The 17,695-nt window shown below is 57.4% G+C and overlaps 2 protein-coding genes across 4 annotated transcripts in view; both read right to left on the bottom strand.

Moving 5' to 3' along the window:
* GNAT1 (G protein subunit alpha transducin 1) lies at positions 1-5,654 on the bottom strand. 2 transcript variants are annotated; one of them, XM_042977346.1, is made up of 10 exons: positions 5,370-5,654; positions 4,703-4,849; positions 3,492-3,534; positions 3,244-3,385; positions 2,993-3,150; positions 2,775-2,903; positions 2,378-2,507; positions 1,958-2,111; positions 1,642-1,833; positions 1-1,257 (listed from the first exon to the last, which is right to left on the bottom strand). In XM_042977346.1, exons 2-9 carry the CDS (start codon positions 4,806-4,808, stop codon positions 1,643-1,645), a joined length of 1,053 nt encoding a protein of 350 aa, XP_042833280.1. In that variant the 5' UTR covers positions 4,809-4,849; positions 5,370-5,654; the 3' UTR covers positions 1-1,257; position 1,642. The 2 variants fall into 2 exon arrangements, with proteins under 2 accessions (XP_042833280.1, XP_007088616.2); XM_007088554.3 differs by lacking the exon at positions 5,370-5,654 and having other exon boundaries at positions 4,703-4,889.
* A 1,662-nt stretch (positions 5,655-7,316) lies between these two features.
* Positions 7,317-17,695, bottom strand: part of SEMA3F (semaphorin 3F) — a 29,243-nt gene continuing 18,864 nt past the window's right edge. Inside the window, exons 6-19 of one of the 2 annotated variants that reach the window (XM_042979000.1) lie at positions 17,188-17,280; positions 15,551-15,644; positions 13,635-13,754; positions 13,291-13,430; positions 13,063-13,177; positions 12,830-12,899; positions 12,516-12,660; positions 11,182-11,404; positions 10,490-10,578; positions 10,312-10,353; positions 10,002-10,159; positions 9,744-9,811; positions 9,317-9,450; positions 7,317-8,668 (exon numbers count right to left, since the gene is read on the bottom strand). In XM_042979000.1, coding sequence (XP_042834934.1) covers positions 8,258-8,668; positions 9,317-9,450; positions 9,744-9,811; positions 10,002-10,159; positions 10,312-10,353; positions 10,490-10,578; positions 11,182-11,404; positions 12,516-12,660; positions 12,830-12,899; positions 13,063-13,177; positions 13,291-13,430; positions 13,635-13,754; positions 15,551-15,644; positions 17,188-17,280 — 1,902 coding nt within the window. In that variant the 3' untranslated portion in view covers positions 7,317-8,257. The remainder of the gene's footprint in view (positions 8,669-9,316; positions 9,451-9,743; positions 9,812-10,001; positions 10,160-10,311; positions 10,354-10,489; positions 10,579-11,181; positions 11,405-12,515; positions 12,661-12,829; positions 12,900-13,062; positions 13,178-13,290; positions 13,431-13,634; positions 13,755-15,550; positions 15,645-17,187; positions 17,281-17,695) is intronic. The other variant, XM_042979001.1, reaches the window with a different exon arrangement.

Genomic DNA, 17,695 nt, shown 5'->3' with positions numbered 1-17,695 from the left:
TTGCTGAGTCTGTGCATCTATCTGAGGGGAGTGTGGATCGTGCTCTGGTCTTGCGAGACAGAAACCCCCCACCCCCCACTGCAGCATAGGTCCTGGCCCACAGGCATCAGCAAGGACTCGAGGCTTGATGAGGAAGTAGGGGGCAGGGATATAGGGACTTGGGCCTTTGTCCCTAACAAAATTCAGGCATGGCCCTCAGTTTTTCCTGCCAGCAAATGGGCCCTGAATGGAAAGGGTGAGAGGGACAAGAGGGTTACCTGGGTTTACTTATGACCCCACCTGAGGTAGACCCCTCTTGGGCCCAACCTGGGCCTCAGTCATGTCCCAGCCTGGGGCTGATCGATAGGAGCCGGACTCTGCCCCCAGCCACCCCTCAGGACAATTTGACCATTGGCCACAGCTGGTGTCAACAGTACCCTCCCTCAAAACACCGTCCCCTTGGCCGGCTGGCCTAGAGTACTGTGGGCGGGGTGGTGGTGAGGTAGGACATGGATCTGGTGTCCAAGGACAAGGACGGAGGGGGCAGAGCCTGTGGGTGGAGGGTCTAGGGGTTACTCTGAGCCTGCTGTATGGGGAAGGGTACAGCTTGAGTCTCTTCCTGGTGCCCATGGTCTCCCAGGCCTGCCTCCACTCATTAATTCATCTATGCAGGAGCTGCACAGGCCAGACTGACTTGGACTTTGGACTCATGAAGCTACTGAGAGGGACAGTCACTGGCCACCGGGTAGAGACAGGTGTCAGATTTGTCACATGGAGGTGGTAAGGCTGGAATGGGCTGATGGTCAGCAGCAGGCCTGCTTGGAGGAGGGATCTCTGCCTGCCCACCCTGCTCTTCAGGAAACTGGGAGGGAGGGCTGTTTGCCGAGCCCAGACCCACCAGGTGAGTCATGGGCCCCCTGCGGAGAGACCTGTAGGAGATTGGTCAGTTGGGCATGCTGAGTCACTGTGAGCTCTAGCTGCCCCAAGTCCTGCCTGCTCCTAGCTGGGGCTGGCTGGGGTGGGTCCTGGAGGCCAGCACAGCCAGGCCGTGAAGGACAGCAGTCGGGTTGGGGGTACCTGGCTCTGGGAGACCTGGGAACCACGGGGGAGGGCTGGGGCCTCAAGGCTGGTGGGGCTCAGGGCTTTGGGTCTGTGGCGTGGCTGGTGGGGCCTCACGCTGGGGCCCAGGAGTCCTGGGGGGCTGAGAGGCTCTTGTGTGCTAGGGCTACGAGGTGGCTAGGGCTACAGGGTGTCAGGGACACACGTGAGTTCAAGCACCTGTGAACAGAAAAAGGATGCCAGTCAACATCCCAGAGCTCCAAAATAATTGGTCTTAGGCTGAGAGGCACTGTGGAGGTGGGCTTGTAAGCAGTGACCCCTGGGGGATTGGGGTCAGGTCAAAAGAGATTAGGTGGGTGGAACTTATGCACCAGGGTCACGGGCTGTGGGCAGTGGGGTGGAACCTGAGGGGCCAGGATGGGGCCTGGGAATTGGGGGCCAGAAGCAGGCAGTGGAATGGGTCTGGAGAGATGGGGCAGGACCTGATGGCCTGCAGTGGGACCTGTTGTAGTGAGGTGGGGTGAGGAGCTGGGGAGGCCGTGTAATAAGGTATTGAGACCAAGGGGCAAGACAGGGGAGCATCCCAGACCGCCAGGAACCCACCTCAAAAGAGGCCGCAATCTTTGAGGTTCTCCTTGATGATGATATCGGTGACAGCATCGAAGACAAACTTGACGTTCTGTGTGTCGGTAGCGCAAGTCATGTGGGAATAGATCTCCTTCACGTCGCGTCGCATGTTGAGCTCCAGGAACTGCACCTTGATGTAGTTGCCCGCGTCCTCGTACGTGTTGGGCCCTGGAAGGGAAGGGGAATGTGCTCACTCCATGTCCGCAGTCCTTCCTGCGACGGCAGAAGCTCAGGCCCACATCATGGGGTTGGGGCGCTGCCTGGCGGCCAGGCGAGGGGGTGCGGCTCTCACCGTCGTAATCAGGGAAGCAGATGCTGAGATGCGCCTTTTTTATCTTCTCTGAGAAAACGTCTTTCTTGTTGAGGAAGAGCACAATGGACGTGGTAGCGAAATAGCGGTGATTGCAGATGCTGTTGAACAGGTGCAGGCTCTCGTGCATGCGGTTCTGAGGAGGGCAGAAGCTGTCGGGCACCGGTAGTGGGGCACAGGCAGCTGCCCTGCGCGGCCGCGGCCCACAGGCTCCGGGACACCCGGAGCCATCCAGCTCAGACAGCTCCAAGTCACCTCCCCTCCACTGCCCCCCTCAGCGGGGCTGCTAGCTGTCTTGAGTCCTCATTCAGACTGTTCTGGAACGAATGTCCCCTCTCAGACGCTCCCCGCTCCTGCAGCACCGTCTCTGGCTTTCTGTCTCAGGCCTTGCTTGGCACTCACCACTTCGTCGTCCTCCACCAGCACCATGTCGTAGGCGCTCAGTGCCGCGATGAAGATGATACAGGTTACACCCTCGAAGCAATGGATCCATTTCTTGCGCTCAGAGCGCTGCCCGCCCACATCGAACATCCTATGGGACAATTGGGACCTGAACCCGTGCGCATCGAGCCCCCTGAACGCGCCCACAGGCATCCCCTGGCCTCCTTATGCTGACTGGGCGGCATTCGGATGGGACTGGCATGTGGAGGGCCCGAGACTTTCTGCGGGCAGGGCATCATAGAAGGAACAGGGGCTCTCGTAGGGATGGGGTCTCCGGGACCTGTCGGGGCCTCGGGGCGCTGCACTCGGGGCCAGACCCCTAGAGCGAGAGCAAGGGTGAGGGCTCGCCGGGTCGTACCGGAAGTGGAGGTCCTTGAAGGAGAACTGAGTCTCAATGATACCCGTGGTCTTGACACGCGAGCGCAGCACGTCCTGCTCAGTGGGCACGTAGCCCGGGGTTACCAGGCGCTCCAGGTCGGAGAGGTAGCTGCAGGAGACCGCGGAGGGTGGGTGGGTTGGGTGAAGGGGTGTGGCAGGGCCCTGCCCGCACCCCCAGAGCCCCGCCTGCGCTCTCACTAGCCCGCCGAGTCGTTGAGCTGGTACTCAGAGGCGCGTTCGAAACAGGCCTGGATACCCGAGTCCTTCCACAGCCGCTGGATGATGTCTGACATCTCCTTGGGCATCATGCCCTCCTCGATGGTGTCCGCCATGTGCATCAGCTTCCGGGCGTCGTCCTGAGGGCAGGGTGGAAGTGGTTGGAGATGACCGTGGACTTGAGCCCAGTCTTGAGCCCCCGGAGGCCCCGCTCAGCCAGTCTCCCTGCACACCTGGCGCGCAGAGTCTCCATACTGGATGTTGAGCGTGGTCATGGCACGCACGATGGCGAGGATGGACTGCAGTGTGTTGCCGTAGATGATGGCAATGAACTCGAGGCACTCTTCCAGAGAGTACCCATCCTGGTGGATAATCCTATGGCCAGGGCAAGCCAAGTCAGGGCCAGGTGGATTGGTGGGAAAGGACAGGCCCCGTGGACACGCCCACCCCCAGAGGCCTCAGAAAGGGCAAGGGCACTCACTTCATCTGCTTGACAATGGTGCTCTTCCCGGACTCACCAGCACCTGGAAGGGAAGCCCCGCCTCAGAGCTGCACTGGCCACACCTCCCCACATCACTCCCCTGGCATCCAAGGGCAGAAGGTGGGACCAGACATACTCAAGGCACCAGTCCAACACCCCCCCCCCCAGTTCTACCTGTTTCTCCCCCACCCCCCAAAGTAAGGTCCTGACACCTTTGAGGAAAAACATTTGTAAATGTCAGGAGTGACAGACGGAGGCAAAGACCTCAGTTGTGCGTTGAAACCTCCAAGACCCCTGGTATTCACTTTCTTGAGGAGTCTGAGACCAAAATAAAGAAAACCTGGAGCGCCACTTTGTGGAGAGTTCTGGTACTGTATGCAGGGGATTATTTGAGCCAGGTCAACCCCTGCTTTTCACCTGGTGTGGGGAGGGGAGTGTCTCAGAGGCTCAGAGAGAATTAGCGCTTTTGAGTGGGGGAGAAGACAGAGATGACAGCCCCTCTGAGCCTGCTCTCGCCAGGGCTTTGGGCACAGTTAATGAGATTTCTGGCTTAGCCTTTATGTCTTCCCTAGGGTGCTCTGGCCTGGTCCTTTTGCCCACATCCAGCTGCCTGACAGGACCCTGGAGAGCCTGGGTGGAACGTACACTGCCTTTTCAAAGCAGCTCCTTCTTCCACATGTGAGGAGGTAGTGGCCTGGAGGCACCGCGTCTCCCCACCTCTCCTCACTATCCATGAAACCATGGACATGATTTTATCTATTCTTCACTGGGCCTTAGTACCTCTGCACCCTCTTTAGGTCTGCCAACAACAAAGCTCTGGAATCTGAGGACCATTGTCTGTGGACTTGGGCAGTCCTAGGGGATGCCCACTCCCAGGTGGACTGTTACTGTCTTCCCAAGCGAGCAGCCCTATTTCGGTGCTCCCAAGAAAGCCCCTGGTTTCTGATGCCTGCCTAACAGGACTTCTCCAGAGGGGAGGGAGCTGAGGGAGGGCCCTCTGGAGAGGGGTTCCAAGGGATACCCAGCCTTGGGGAGTTGGGGTATCACCTATTAGACCCAGCCTTGCCTGGCCAGGGCTCCCATTCTGTTTCCTGACCTGTCTCAAGGTCATTCTGCTTCCCAAGTCACCCCTATTTCACAGAAGGGCTATCTGCTGACCCCCCAGGCCTCTGACCTGGTGGCAGTGGCCCCACCTGGGCCCACACCCGTACCCAGAAGCAGCAGTTTCACGGTTCGAGCATCCTTCTCGGCATCTTCTTTTAGCTTCTTTTCCAGCTCCCTTGAGTGCTTCTCCTCGGCGCTGGCCCCAGCCCCCATGGTCCCGGCAGCGGGTGAACAGGGTGGTTAAGTTGGTTCCTCTAGATGGAAGGGATCCCCAGAGCCAGGCTCAGGCCAGCCTCAGGCCTCCGCAGACACCCTTCTGGCCCCAAGACTGGCAATCAACTGGCCCCCCCACAGACCTGTGCAGGCCCTGGTGGGGCTGCTTAGTGGGATTTAGGGGCCAGGGGTTCCCAAGAGCCAATGAGAGACAAGGACAGGTGAATCCAGCTCAGCCCCCAGCCCTTCTAATCAGGGTGGCATGGCCCCAATCTCTCAACTGCTGACTCTGCACCCCTCTCTTCCTGCCCCAACCCTCTAAGAGAGATCCTGGGGACAGTCCAGCCCGTGAGCCAGAGCAGGGAGTTGTGTTCCATAGGGTGCAAGCTTAGAAGGGGAGAATAGGACCTTGAGTCCCTAGGGTGGGGACAGTTGGGGTGGGGCTGGCAACAGGGAGTAGAGGGAGAAGCAAGCATGGAGCACCTGCCCCTGCCCAGCCCTGGACTCAGTGCTGCTCCTTATTTTGTAAGCTCACATGGTCCCAGGTGAATGGGTACCTACATCATCAGCCCCATTTTACTGATGACGAAGTAGAGGCTCAGACGGTCACATAGAAGGAAGTGGTTGAGAAGGGCTGGGTGACTCCAGACCAGGGTTCCATGCTCTGCAGAGAGTCAAGAAGGAAAGCAGGGAATTGCATTTGCCTGGTACTGAGGGCTGGATCTCACCTGGGCAGGGCCTCTACATAACTTCATGATTCCAACAGACTTGGGGTGGGGGCGTACATGTCCACTGTGTGTGCCTGGGTGTGTGTGCGGCTATCCTTTGCTGGCATCAACCAAAGCAATGACATGACACATTTGTCCGTATGTATACTTGTGTGTACACATGTGCCTGTTTGTGCCATTGAGTACATGTGTGCCTACGCATGCCTTTGTACACGTGTGCATGTGTGTAGGCATGGTTTTATTTGTTTTTCCTTATGTGCACATGTGCTTCTATGTGTACCTTGCTGTGCTTATGTGGATTAACATGTGCATTTGTGTATTTGTGTATGGATGTATGGATGCTTGTACATGAGCAGTGCATGCATTAGCATGCACATGCCTATTTTTGCCTGTGCTTATGTAAGCACGTGCCTGTGCGCATGTGCATTTCTACATGTGTATGTGTGCATACTTGCATGTGCCTGTGCCTATGTGTACATGTGTATCTGACCGCAACAAGATCCCTGACTTGCAGAGATGGCCGGGCTCTTCCAGAGAATGTTTTGCAGGCCTGTTGTCACATGTCTGCTAGTCCCAGAGCAGGTCTGGTGCTCCCAGGGGCAAGGAGGAGTGGAACTCATCTCCCATCCTTCTCCTGATCTGTTCCTTGTGTGTGTTCTAGGATTTGCCTAAGGGCATCTGTAGGGCATGCCAGCCTCAGCTTAGGGGGCCTAGATTCTGTATTCAGGTTCAGATGGCACAAGAAGTACTGCTAGGTGGAAGAGGTTCAACTGAGCCTAACGTGTTGAGTTCCCAGGCTCTGGAGATTTCCCACCTCCTATATAAAGACCCAAACCCTGGGCTCTCAAGGCTCCCTCCAGAGACCCTGACCCTCCTGGCTGGACTCCTCTGGGACACCTAGCTGCCTTTCAGTACTCAACTCTGCTGCAGACCCAAGAGACCACGAGGGGGTGCCAGGGCCTCAGATCCTGAGTGTTAGAGACTGTCCCTAAACATGTGGGAAATGGATACTGGCTCCTACCAGAGGCTGATGGCTTCACATCTACTCTATGGGGTGGGTGGGTGGGGTCTGTCCAGGAACAACCGATTATCTGTGCCATTTTCAGCTTCCAGCTTCTACCCATCCCCTACCCGCCACATTGTAAGTGGGCTCTGGCAGGGATTTGGGGCAGTGCAGGAGCCCAGGTTTGTTGAACCAGCACAAATCTGGTTTCTGCCTATTGGGTTTATTTAAAGTGGGGCCATTCGCTGCCTCCCAGTCCCCACCTGGCTCCCCTTGCCTGCCAGGTATGGCTGTAAGCCCTGCTGGACCCATGGGCCTTCCCAGCTCTTAGCTTCCTCGGCCAGGTCTTGACTCATTCAATTTGGCCCAGGGCCCCCGGCCCCACTTCCTCCTCTCCAGAGGCACCCCACCTGTCCTGGTCTTCACCACCTCTGGACATTTGCTCATGCCAGGCCCTCTGCTGAGAGCTGGCTGGAAGGAAGCAGGAAGGATGGGAATTTTGTCAATTCTCAGGGCAGGGGCAGCCAGACTGTGAGGGCTGTGGCTTTGTCTTGCCAATTCTTAGCCCTTAGAGCCTGGCACAAAGCCCACCTCAAAGGCAGGTAAGAAAGCAGTGTTGAACAAACAGTCAAACCTGTGAACAAACGAATGGAAGCTGAGCTTGCAAGAGAGGTGTGGGAATGATGGTCAGACCACATAAAGGGGGGCAGGAAGGACAGGATCTGGGCATGGGCTGAACCCCCATCCTCCCTCCCCTGCCAAGGAGAAAAGCCAAAGTCCAGTCCCAGAGCCAGTGTTTATTAGCAAGATGGAACGCAAGGCCGGCTGTGGCCTGGGCAGCCAAGGGCCACCAGGAGCCCCTACCCACCTACCCCGAAGCCCCCCAGAGCTATTTACACCCATCATCTGAAGTGGTGGGCAGAAGGGAGCCCTGGGGAGCCCCTGAAGGCCCCAGGCCTCCACCATAGCCCCCTCTCCCCTTGACCCTACCTGAACCTGCCCCTTTGCTATTCTCCCAGCCCCCAAGTCACAGTGGCCCAGAAAAAGGGAAGAGGAGGTAGAGTGGTCAGGCAGGGAGGGAAGGAGGGGCTGGAAGTGCACCCCACCCAGGCAGGGCTCCTCTGCTCCTGTCCCCAATAAATAGAGAATAAATACCCGGGAAGGGGCTGGCCTTGACTGAGTGCCCCCTCCCAGGCAGGGGCCGGCCTCCTGTGTCGGCCCCTTCTTCCCTTCTCTGAGTGCATCTGAGCCCCCCACCCCCGCTCCCAGTCTCCAAAGCAGTCCTCGAATCCACGTCTATGCCAGTGGCACAGGCTGATAGCACACACTGGCAAAGGTGTGCAGTCTGTTCCCTGTCCGGGTAGAGCTTGCTCCCTCCTTGTGTCCTGTAGATCCCGGCGATGGCTGTTGAGCATGTAGACTCCCAGCTGAGTCTGGGGACTGTGTGGTCCTGGCCTGGCCCTGCCAACTGGCTGGGCCTGGTTAAGTGGGCTCTGTTTCCTGCCGTCTCTGACCAGCATGGGTCTAAGTTTTGGACGGTGCTGCCGCTGAGGCAGGCTATATACAACCCACCAATAAATACTGTCTTTGCAGGGGCAGGGTGTGTATAGAATATAGATATTTTATATATATATATATATCTATATATATATATATATCTTTTATATTAAAAGGGACAAGGCCTAGGCTGGCCCATTTCAGGGCTCAGACAGCTGGCCTCATGTGTCTGGAGGGTGGTGACGGCGGTTCCGGGGCTTTTTCTGGTCCTGGGGTTCAGGAGGCCTGGGTGCCCCCGGGGCCTCCCTGGGGCTTGGGGGCACATGGCGCCAGTAGCCCTGGCAGTACTGGTGGATGAGGCCCACTTCCGGCTGGGCCAGCAGTTGGGCCAGCTCCTGGTAAGGGGGTGTTGGGGGGCCGGCGCCTGGCAGTGGTGGGGCGCTCACAGCTGGCGGTGGGAAGAGGGCAGCATGGACGGCATCCCGACCCAGGACGTGCAGCTGTACCCGTGTGACGACATGCTTGAAGTTGTTCTCGGTGGCAGTGCAGGAGTAGAGGCCGCGGTCACTGAGCTGCAGGGCGCGAAGCAGCAAGCCCTGCTCTGTGCGCAGGAAGCGGTCCTCCGCACGAATCTGCAGGGGCAGGGAATGGGGGCTCAGGGGTTGTGTGACCACTCGGCTGCCTAGCCAGCTCCCAGAGCAGACCCCTTCTGTGCCCATTCCATGGAGGGGCTCTCATGTGGAATTTCCATATACCAAGAAAATCCCACAGTAGTTTTCCACATAACATCTGAATAGGCATCCACACACATTTCCATTTCAGGATCATAAGGGGATTTCTGTACAACAAGAGAATTTTGGAGCAATCACAAAGAATTTCTTTTTAATGGGAACTGGCGTATCCATATAGAATTTCCACGTAAGGAGAGATGCATAGAAGGCATTTCCATAAAATGAGGGCTACCCCACAGAATTCCCATATACTAGAGTTCAACCACATGACATTTCCATATAATGAGGTATACCTCCAATGGAGCACACACATGGAATTTTCATGTAAATAGGCATTAAGCGGTTTCCATATAATGCGGAAATCCCAGAGTTTCCATATAACTAGATTCACCTGAATGATTCCCACATAGGGAAGGGAACTTGGAAGGGCTTTCTTAGAATGGGGGCTGCTCCAGGTCGGCTCCTATATCACATTTCACCCACAGGGAATTTCTACCGCACAGGGGACTCCCACATCTGTGGTGGGGGCTGTGGGGTACAAGAAATCACCTCACGGCGCCGGTCACTGGGATCTCGCTGGAACAGCCACTTAACTGTGGCCTGGGGCGAGCGAGGCTGGCATTCGAGGAAGGCTGCACTCCCAGCCACACCGTACTGCACGGACTCCACGGTATTCTTGTTGGCTGTGGAACAAGGGGGCTCTGCATGAAAGCAGCATTGCCTCTGGGCAGACTGTAGGGTGGCCAGAGGTAGGTGCCAAGGGGCATATACAGGGACATCCACCCTGTATAAAGACAGGGCTGCACTATCAGGCACCCACTTCTTGAGGGAGTGGCTAGGGACATCCCATCTCTAAAATCCCAAGCCCCCTTACGCCCATGGACCACGTGAGAATCCTTCCCTGGGAGCAGCTCCATGGGCCTCACAGGGTTCTACACTGTGAGGAGTGCCCAGTGGTGAGTCACAGCACACTCACCGTTGGAGTTGAACCCGCGACACTGCCTGATGGGGTTCCCATGCCGGACATCCTGCCGGCGGCTCCGCCTAGATGAGGATAGCGCCTCAGCAAGTATTCTCAAGCAAGTTTGCCACCCCCCCCAGGCCCCTGTACCCCCAAGACTCCAGGCAGGAATCCCATCCATAAACTCCCCTAGGGTAATATATCCACCACCAAACCCCCAGGACAGGGCCCTGGGTCCGGTGGCTAAAATTCCAAGGGCCTGGGGGTCCACACCTCTTGGAAGACGCTGTGTAGCGGGAACAGGCCTGGCCATCCCAGGCACAGTAGGGGTCCCGGGCGAGGCAGCAGTCGGCACAGGCAGCCCCATATGCCTGGCAGCGGTGCAGGCTCAGGTGTGTGACACCCACAGCTGAGGCCACGTACAGTTGTTGCTGAGAGCAGGGGGAGGGGCTTGTCAGTTGCCTTCCCACAGCCAGCCCCCATCACGTTCCATGCCTCAGTTTCCCCATCCCTATGCCAAGGGCAGGACCCCAAGGGAGAACAGGCTCTGTCCCTACCCCCAGCCCACCTCACCAAAACTCACCCTCTTGGAAGAGATGGTCATGGTCTTAACAGGTGCTGGGTCCTGAAAAAAGATAGGGATTAGTTTGGGGCCCTGGGGACGCCCTCCTTGCCCTGACCTAGAGGTCTGAAGTCTGAAGTCAGAAGCTGATACCAAGGAGGGCCAGGGTGAGACGAACAGTTCTGGGTGTCATACCCACCTTGAAGACCTCCACCTCCTCCAGCATTAGCTCCTCCATCTCCTGGTCATCCTTGGGCAACACGATGACCTTCTGCACTGTCCCGCGGTCTGGAACGGGCCGGGCAGGGCCTCAGTGGGGCTGAGGACACTGGGGAAGGGGTACCAGCCTCAGCCCCTTCCCCCACCAGGGCCCCAACCCCCCAAGGGCAGTGGAGCAGAAGCTCTGTGCCAAGGTTGAAGAAGTTCCCCTGGATGTCAGGGGCCCAAGATAATGGGGGAGGGGGTCACGGCCAGGGTCTGCCCCTCCCACCCCAGACCCTCAATTTGGGCACTGCTGAGCATAGGATGCTGGAGGCATTTCCGTGTTGAGGGACTGGAACTGTGATGGGCACACCTGCGCATGTGCACACGAGAGCATGTATGTCAGTATCTGGACCCACATATCCTAGAGGTGTCTGCCACCTGTCCCCTCTTTCCTGACCATTCACGGGTCCCCAGATGCCCAGTTTCCCTGCTCTCCCAGCCCCTGGGGGGTTGGGGATGGTGATGGGGTTTCTTTTCTCAGTTATCTAGGCTCCAAAGGATGAAGGTAGCAGAGTTGACCTTGGCAAGCTTGTGGCAACCCCTAGCAGGGTAGGTCCCAGCCCCATAGATCAGCACCCTCCACCCACTGGGCCCAGCGTGGGAGGGACCGGGAGCAGCAGTGGGTACCTGTGCCCAGGAAAAGCACCTCATAGCGCCCATCGGCTGCATCCACCTGGTCCACGGCGACAGTGGTGAGCCGATAGGGAGTGCCTGTGCGGACGACCAGGGGCCGCCGCTGCAGAGGGTACACAGCTTGGTACATGAGCGGGTGGCTGCGCATGAAGTTGATCACTTCATCAGGGTAGTCCTTGGTGGACTTCATGGATGGTGTGAAGGTTCCGCCAGGGCACTGCAGGCAGGTGATGAGTGTCAGGCCTGGGTGGGGCTTGCTGGAGCCCTTAACTTCAGGAGACGCCTCTCCTTTGTCTGTCCCCATCACATCCACCTGCTCTGCTCCTCAGAGGTCCCATCCAGGATTTTCCCCCTCACCCAGCCCCTCTGCAGATCCTGCTCTAGCAGAGGTCCCAAGGTCCCACACAACCAAATTCCACAGCCACCTCCCTGGCCTCATGCACCAGGACCTTGTGGTATTAGGCAGAGCTGACCACTCCTTTTCCACGTCTTCACTCCCCACCCTGCTGTCTCCTTCCTCCAGTCTGCTCCTCACCCCCACCCACCCCTCCTCAAGGGACTATAGCTCCCAGTTCCTTTAACACCCTACGCATGCTCTGCCCTTCGTTGGTACTTTTCCCTCAGCCTGCTCTGCACCCCTGCTCAACTCCAGCCCATCCTTCTGGCCTCCAAGTTCACCATTGGGGGAAGCCTTCCCTGGCCTCTGCTCAGACCAGCTCCCCCATCCCAGCCCTGCCCACACAGAGCCACAACAGATCATGCGGTTCTCCTGCTTAGACTCTTGCAGAGGCCCACATCACACCAAGATTAAGTGAGTCACCTCCCACCGCCTCAGAGGCCCTGCAGGCTGGACCTTGCCCACCCTCATCTCCCTGGCTACAATTAGTCACCTACGCCAACTCCAGCCTGCCCTCCAGCTTTGTCTTGGCTCCCAAACAGCACCCCCTCCAAGCAGCCTGCCACACCCGGCTGTCATCTTTGTTTCAGGGTCCTGGCTGGGTTCTTCACAGCCTGACACTGTGTAAGTGGTATTTCGTTTCATTTTATTTATTTTTTTAAGTAAGCTCTATGCCCAACATGAGGCTCAAACTCATGACCTCAAAATTAAGAGTCGCATGCTCTACTAACTGAGCCAGCCAGGCGCCTGTTTTGTTTTGTTTTAAATGTCAGCTTTATTTGAATGGATACATGGTAGATTGATTTGTTTGTATGCTCTGCCTCCCCCACCTGGCCAGGAGCTCCATGATAGTGGGGCCCATGTCTACAAAGGGGCTAACCCAAAGCAGGCCTCATAGAAAAGGGAAAGGTGGAATGACTGGGGTCCTCACCGTGCCAGGCCGTGGGTAGGGCATCTTCCCTGAGAATGGCATCCACTGGTAGTTGGGGCCCTCTTTGTGGGCAAAGGGCCCGTTGAAGACCATGCGGATATCAGCCATGGAGTAGACACACACAGCAGAGCCTCGGAACACGGAGCTGCGGGCAGGGCAGGCGGCTGCTGTGGGCAGGGCAGACCCTCGGCCCAGGGCCTCTTCCCAGCCTGCCCCCACCCCACAGCCTGCCACCAGGCAGAGGTCCTCCACAAGTCATATAATCCCCCAATCCAGCCACACCCTGCCACAGCCAGCCCCGGCCCCAGCCTCACCCCGAGGAGGTAAAGACAGCATAAATGACCGGGTTCCTCACATCCTGTGTCTGCTGGACAAACACATCCTCTGTGGGCAGAGGGAGAAGACACTGGGAGGGTGCATTAGCCAGGAGTCCCAGGGCCTTGCCAACTCCTGCCCAGGGGGCCCACCAAAGGTGCCCTGACCACCCATCCAGCCCCCACCCCTCCCACAGCAGCCACAGGACCCAGCCTGCCTGCTGGTTACTCACGGAGCTCATCGAAGTGAGTCTCAATGCCATCCTCGCCAGGCACAGAGCACACCAGTCGCGCCTTCAGGAACGTGCTCCACTTATTGACCAGGCAGCAATGGCCACCGTCATCATTCTGGGGACAGACAGGGAGCAGGGTCAGATCAGCTCTCACCCCCTGCTGGAGTAGGGCTGCTGGAGCTGGCACTGGGTTGGGAGGCGGGGAGATGGGGCCCTGCCAGCGCATACCAAGCAGATGCGCCCAATGCGGGCATACACGGCGGGGCTCTGCGGCGCCTCTGCCGATCGCTCGCGGAAGAAGAAGTAGAGCTTGTCGTCGTTGCGCTCGGCGCTGTCAGGGATGAGCTCAGCGTGGATGAATGAAGGGTCTGTAGGTAGGCAGTGGTCAGCTGGGCAAGTGCTCCTCCAACAAAGCCTCTTTCCCCAACAGAATCCCAGGACAAGTACAGGAACAGCCCCTGCTCTTCCCCATCCCAGGCAGTCACAGGGCCAGACCCCCCATGAGTGCCTCTTGAAGATCTTGCCCCATCCTAGATGTGCTGCCCACCCAGGGTCTTGTAAGCTGCCCTCACCATTCAGCCACCGAGAGTTGTACTGATCTGTGCGCATGGCCGTCTGCTTTCCCAGCGTGCGGAAGATGGCTGCATCGGTGCCCATGAAGTCGATGTACACACCAGCATAGAGCTCCTCATCTGTGGGCGGGCAGGTGGGTCAGTTAGGGGATCCCTTTGTTAGGACCAGGGTACAGCGCAAATGACCTTCAGAGCAGGGTCCGATCTTCCCCTCAGACTCCCCTGGGCATGACTGTCTCATCAGCGGGGTGCTGGTAAATGTTTAACAACTGGCTCTGAGGACTGCCTGGGTGGCTCAGTCAATTGAGTGGCTGAGCAATTAAGCATCCAACTTCAACTCAGGTAATGATCTCACTGTGAGTTCGAGCCCTGCTTCAGGCTCACTGCTGTCAGCGCAGAGCTGGCTTCAGGTCCTCTGTCCCCCTCTCTCTCAAAAAAAAAAATAAATAAATAAACATACATACATTTATTTATTTATTTTAAAAAATGTTTATTTATTTTTGAGAGAGAGAGAGAGAGTACGAGCTGGGAAGTGGCAGAGAAAGGGAGACAGAGGATCCAAAGCAGGTTCTGCACTGATAGCAGGGAGCCCAACGTGGGTCTTGAACTCATGAACCACGAGATCATGACTTGAGCCAAAGTTGGACGCTTAACCAGCTGAGCCACCCAAGTGCCTCCAAAATAAATAAACATTAAAAACAAAAAACAAAAAACAAAAAACCTGGCTCTGCGAGGGTTGGGATTAGCAGCAATTGGCTCTGATTAGTAGTGAGAGCCAATTTCTGTAGTGTAAATACTCCCACCATGGCTGATTTCAAGCTACTAACTTGGGGTCACTGACAGTGGAGCCGGGGAGAGCTGCCAACACTATGATATAGTATTTCTACCCCACAAATACAACAGATGCAAATAACCTCAAGAACAAAGATAATGATAAAATGTAGTAAAATAATTTGGAAGTAATGAGTTTTGAGTATTTTTACCTTTGTTTCAAGGTAATTTATTTGTAAATTATAGAATTTAATTTTTAGTAATAACTGTGTTTAGTAAGAGCTGGCTCACAAAATACCTGAAAATTTGCAGATTTAGTAACCATGCTGGCTCTAGACTTGCCCAGGGCAGGCCCTGCCTTCCCCCATCAGACTCCCTGGTCAGGGCTCTGCCATCAGGCTGACCTTTTCACTCACCAAGACGGGGAGGATAATGTCTCCCACCCCCACCCCAAGACCCTTCCCAAGCTTGGAGGTGGCACAGTGCTCAGCAGTTGCTCTGAGAGGCAGACTGGGTCGGGCTGCCAGAAAACAGGCAGAGTACAGGGACCAGGGGCCTGGTGGGCTCACCCAACCTGGCGGTAGGGGCAGCAGCTACTCATGAGGTCCCAGGCAGGACCCCTCCTCAGAGAACACTCTCCCAACTCTCCTGGACCAGACCTGACACAAACCTGCCCCCCCCCCCCCCCCCCCCCGCTGGTCAGAGGGCCACGACGACTCTCCATCCGTGCTTCCTTGTGGGGCTCTCCCAGCCTCCCAGACAAACCAAGAATGTATAGGGAACCACTCCCCTCATACCTCTCCCAGTACAGACCAAGCTTCTCTTCTCTCTTAGGTGGCCTGTGGCTGGGAGGGTTCTGGCCTTTGCATGGACACTATTTTAGGGTAGGATCTGGCCTCCCCTTGTACCCTCTTCTGGGGGTACCCACTCTGGAGAGAGGCTCACACCACTAGTCTCTACCCCTCAGCTCACACTGGGGTCTGGTCTATAACCCTCCCCCTGACAGGTGGGGCCCCATGGGAGGGTTCAGGGATGGCATGGTCATGGTCTCTGCCCTGAGGTAAGTGTTGGTGCCATGACCCCCATTCCAGAGGCAGAGGCCACGCACTTAGGCTGTAGAACCAGGGTGGGGTGGAGGCACTCACTGATGAGGGCTGAGGCCGTGTCCAGCTTGGGGTCGTACGGACACTTGCCCTTCCCTGACTCGAGTCTCTCGGGCTCCAGGTAGAAGATGTAATCCTGCAGGGCAGAGGGGAGCTCAGCATCGTCCAAGCTGGTCCCACAGCTGGGGAGGGCAAGGGTCATCAGGCTCCCAGGGTGAGAGCAGGCCCCGAGGGACACCCTGAAGCCACCCCTTCACTCCCCAGATATCCTTGTGTTTTAACTGTCCAGCCAGATCTCCCAGGGCAGGGCCACACTGCACGTTCCAAGGGAGCTACTTCCTGGTCTCAGATAAGACCTGGGAATCAGGGGCTGAAGCCCCTCCATGCCAACTGGTTCAGGATGACTCTGGTCAGGGCCCCCTTGGGCTTGACCTGAGCTGTGGCTGCCTGTCCTTGGCCAAGATGAGGCTGACCGCCTGACCAGGGCAGGAGGTACTGACCAAAGGCCTTTGGTCCTGACCTTTGTTGACAGGTCTCACCAGGCCAGAAGGCTTTGAGGGTACCGTGTCCCCAGGCTTTATGTCCTACCTGTAGTCCTCAGGACAGAATAATAGGCCATAGCCTTTCCTCTGCCCCTCAGCAGAGCCCCCAGTTCCCCATGTCTCCACAGTGGGCAAGGAGTTGAGGGGTCCAGCCCAGACCACATGGGATTCACAAAGCCCCCCATGCCTCCCAGCCCAGCCCTGAAGATGCTAGGAGAAAGGTTGTTGAAGGCACTGGGACCAGGATGAGCTCGTGGGACGAAGGGAGGGAAAAGAGAGGCACAGAGGCAGGAAGGAGGTGGCAGCAGGTGGCAGGGATGGTGATGGGAAGGTGTACACAGGCCCGCTTCCAGTTACACTCTGCACACATGACTTTCTGCACGCATGGGGCTGCACACACAGCTTGGCACGCATCACTGTCAGCACACGGAACCCACCGTTCACACCCTGGGCACACGTGCAGTCTGAACGGCCCCACTTTTCAGCACTCCCCGTCACAGACACATCTGCTCAAGTGACCACTTGCTCTATCATTCACTGGCAGCCCCTGCCCCCCTGCCCGCCCCTGCCCAGCCCCAGGCCCCCCAGCCCAGTCCTGAGTTGTGACTAGTGGACAGACAGTTCTGTCCCTTCCACCCCAAGGGAGCAGAATCCCAAGCATGGGAGTATGTGGGACACCTGTGTCAACCCACGACCCACGGAGGCATGGGGCATGGACACCTGAGAGTAATATGGCAGACTGCATACATGTGGCACGTTCTGACTCTGGATGCTACCTAAGGTGTGAGTTTGAGAATGCACAACACGTGCCCAAGCGTATGTTGGCAGATGCTCATGCACGTCTACACACATATGTTGAGGGCTGAGGCACTGCTGTCCTCAGGCTGTCTTCCCTACCTGGTCCTTCATGATCTCTTGCCTGTAGGGGCTCACTGAGGCTGACATGAATCCAGCTGGGAATGCCTTCAGAGCCTGAGGGCACTGCCAGGGAAGGAGTGGGATGGGGTTCCCAGAGTACAGGGAAGACACTGGGGAGACTGGCCTGGGGTGCAGGTTCCTGGCTGGAAGGCCAGGCCCAGGGTGAGTTCAGTTCAGAGGCAGTGCTGCCCGGCAAGGGCCTGGAGGGATGAGTCCCACCTGGCGTGGGGCTGTGGGCGTCGGGCGGAGGGCACCATCCGTGGCTCTGCTGCCTCGGCCTTTGACCACCTGCATCTGGGTCCAGGGCGTGGCCTGAGAAGATGAGGAACAGGGGTTAGAGCCAGGGGTGGCAGGGGCTGGGGGAGCGGGCCCGGGCTGCCAGCCTCTCATACCACACATGCCAGGAACACACGCGAGCACCCGGACCCCCAGAGTACACATATGTGCCTGTGCGTGCACACATACACACAGCTTGTCGAGCACCTGCACACACGTGTCCCTAAGTCCAATCACTCTCACAATTGTCCTACAAGGTCACACCAGCTTACATACATGCCCACATGGAAATGGAAAAAGGCAGAAGCGGGCAGGGTGGGGCAGAGCTGGGGAAGGGGCAGCTCTCCCCCGGGCCATGTGGCAGAAGCTGACCCAGGTGTCCAGCCTCCTGATGCCGAGGCCCTGCCAGGCCCTCTGGCTTGGCTGCAGGGGCACGGTCCACAGGCACAGC

The sequence above is a fragment of the Panthera tigris genome, chromosome A2 (genome assembly GCF_018350195.1).
Source record: "Panthera tigris isolate Pti1 chromosome A2, P.tigris_Pti1_mat1.1, whole genome shotgun sequence".
NCBI lineage: Eukaryota > Metazoa > Chordata > Mammalia > Carnivora > Felidae > Panthera > Panthera tigris.
This window is presented reverse-complemented; position numbering and strand designations above follow the sequence as displayed.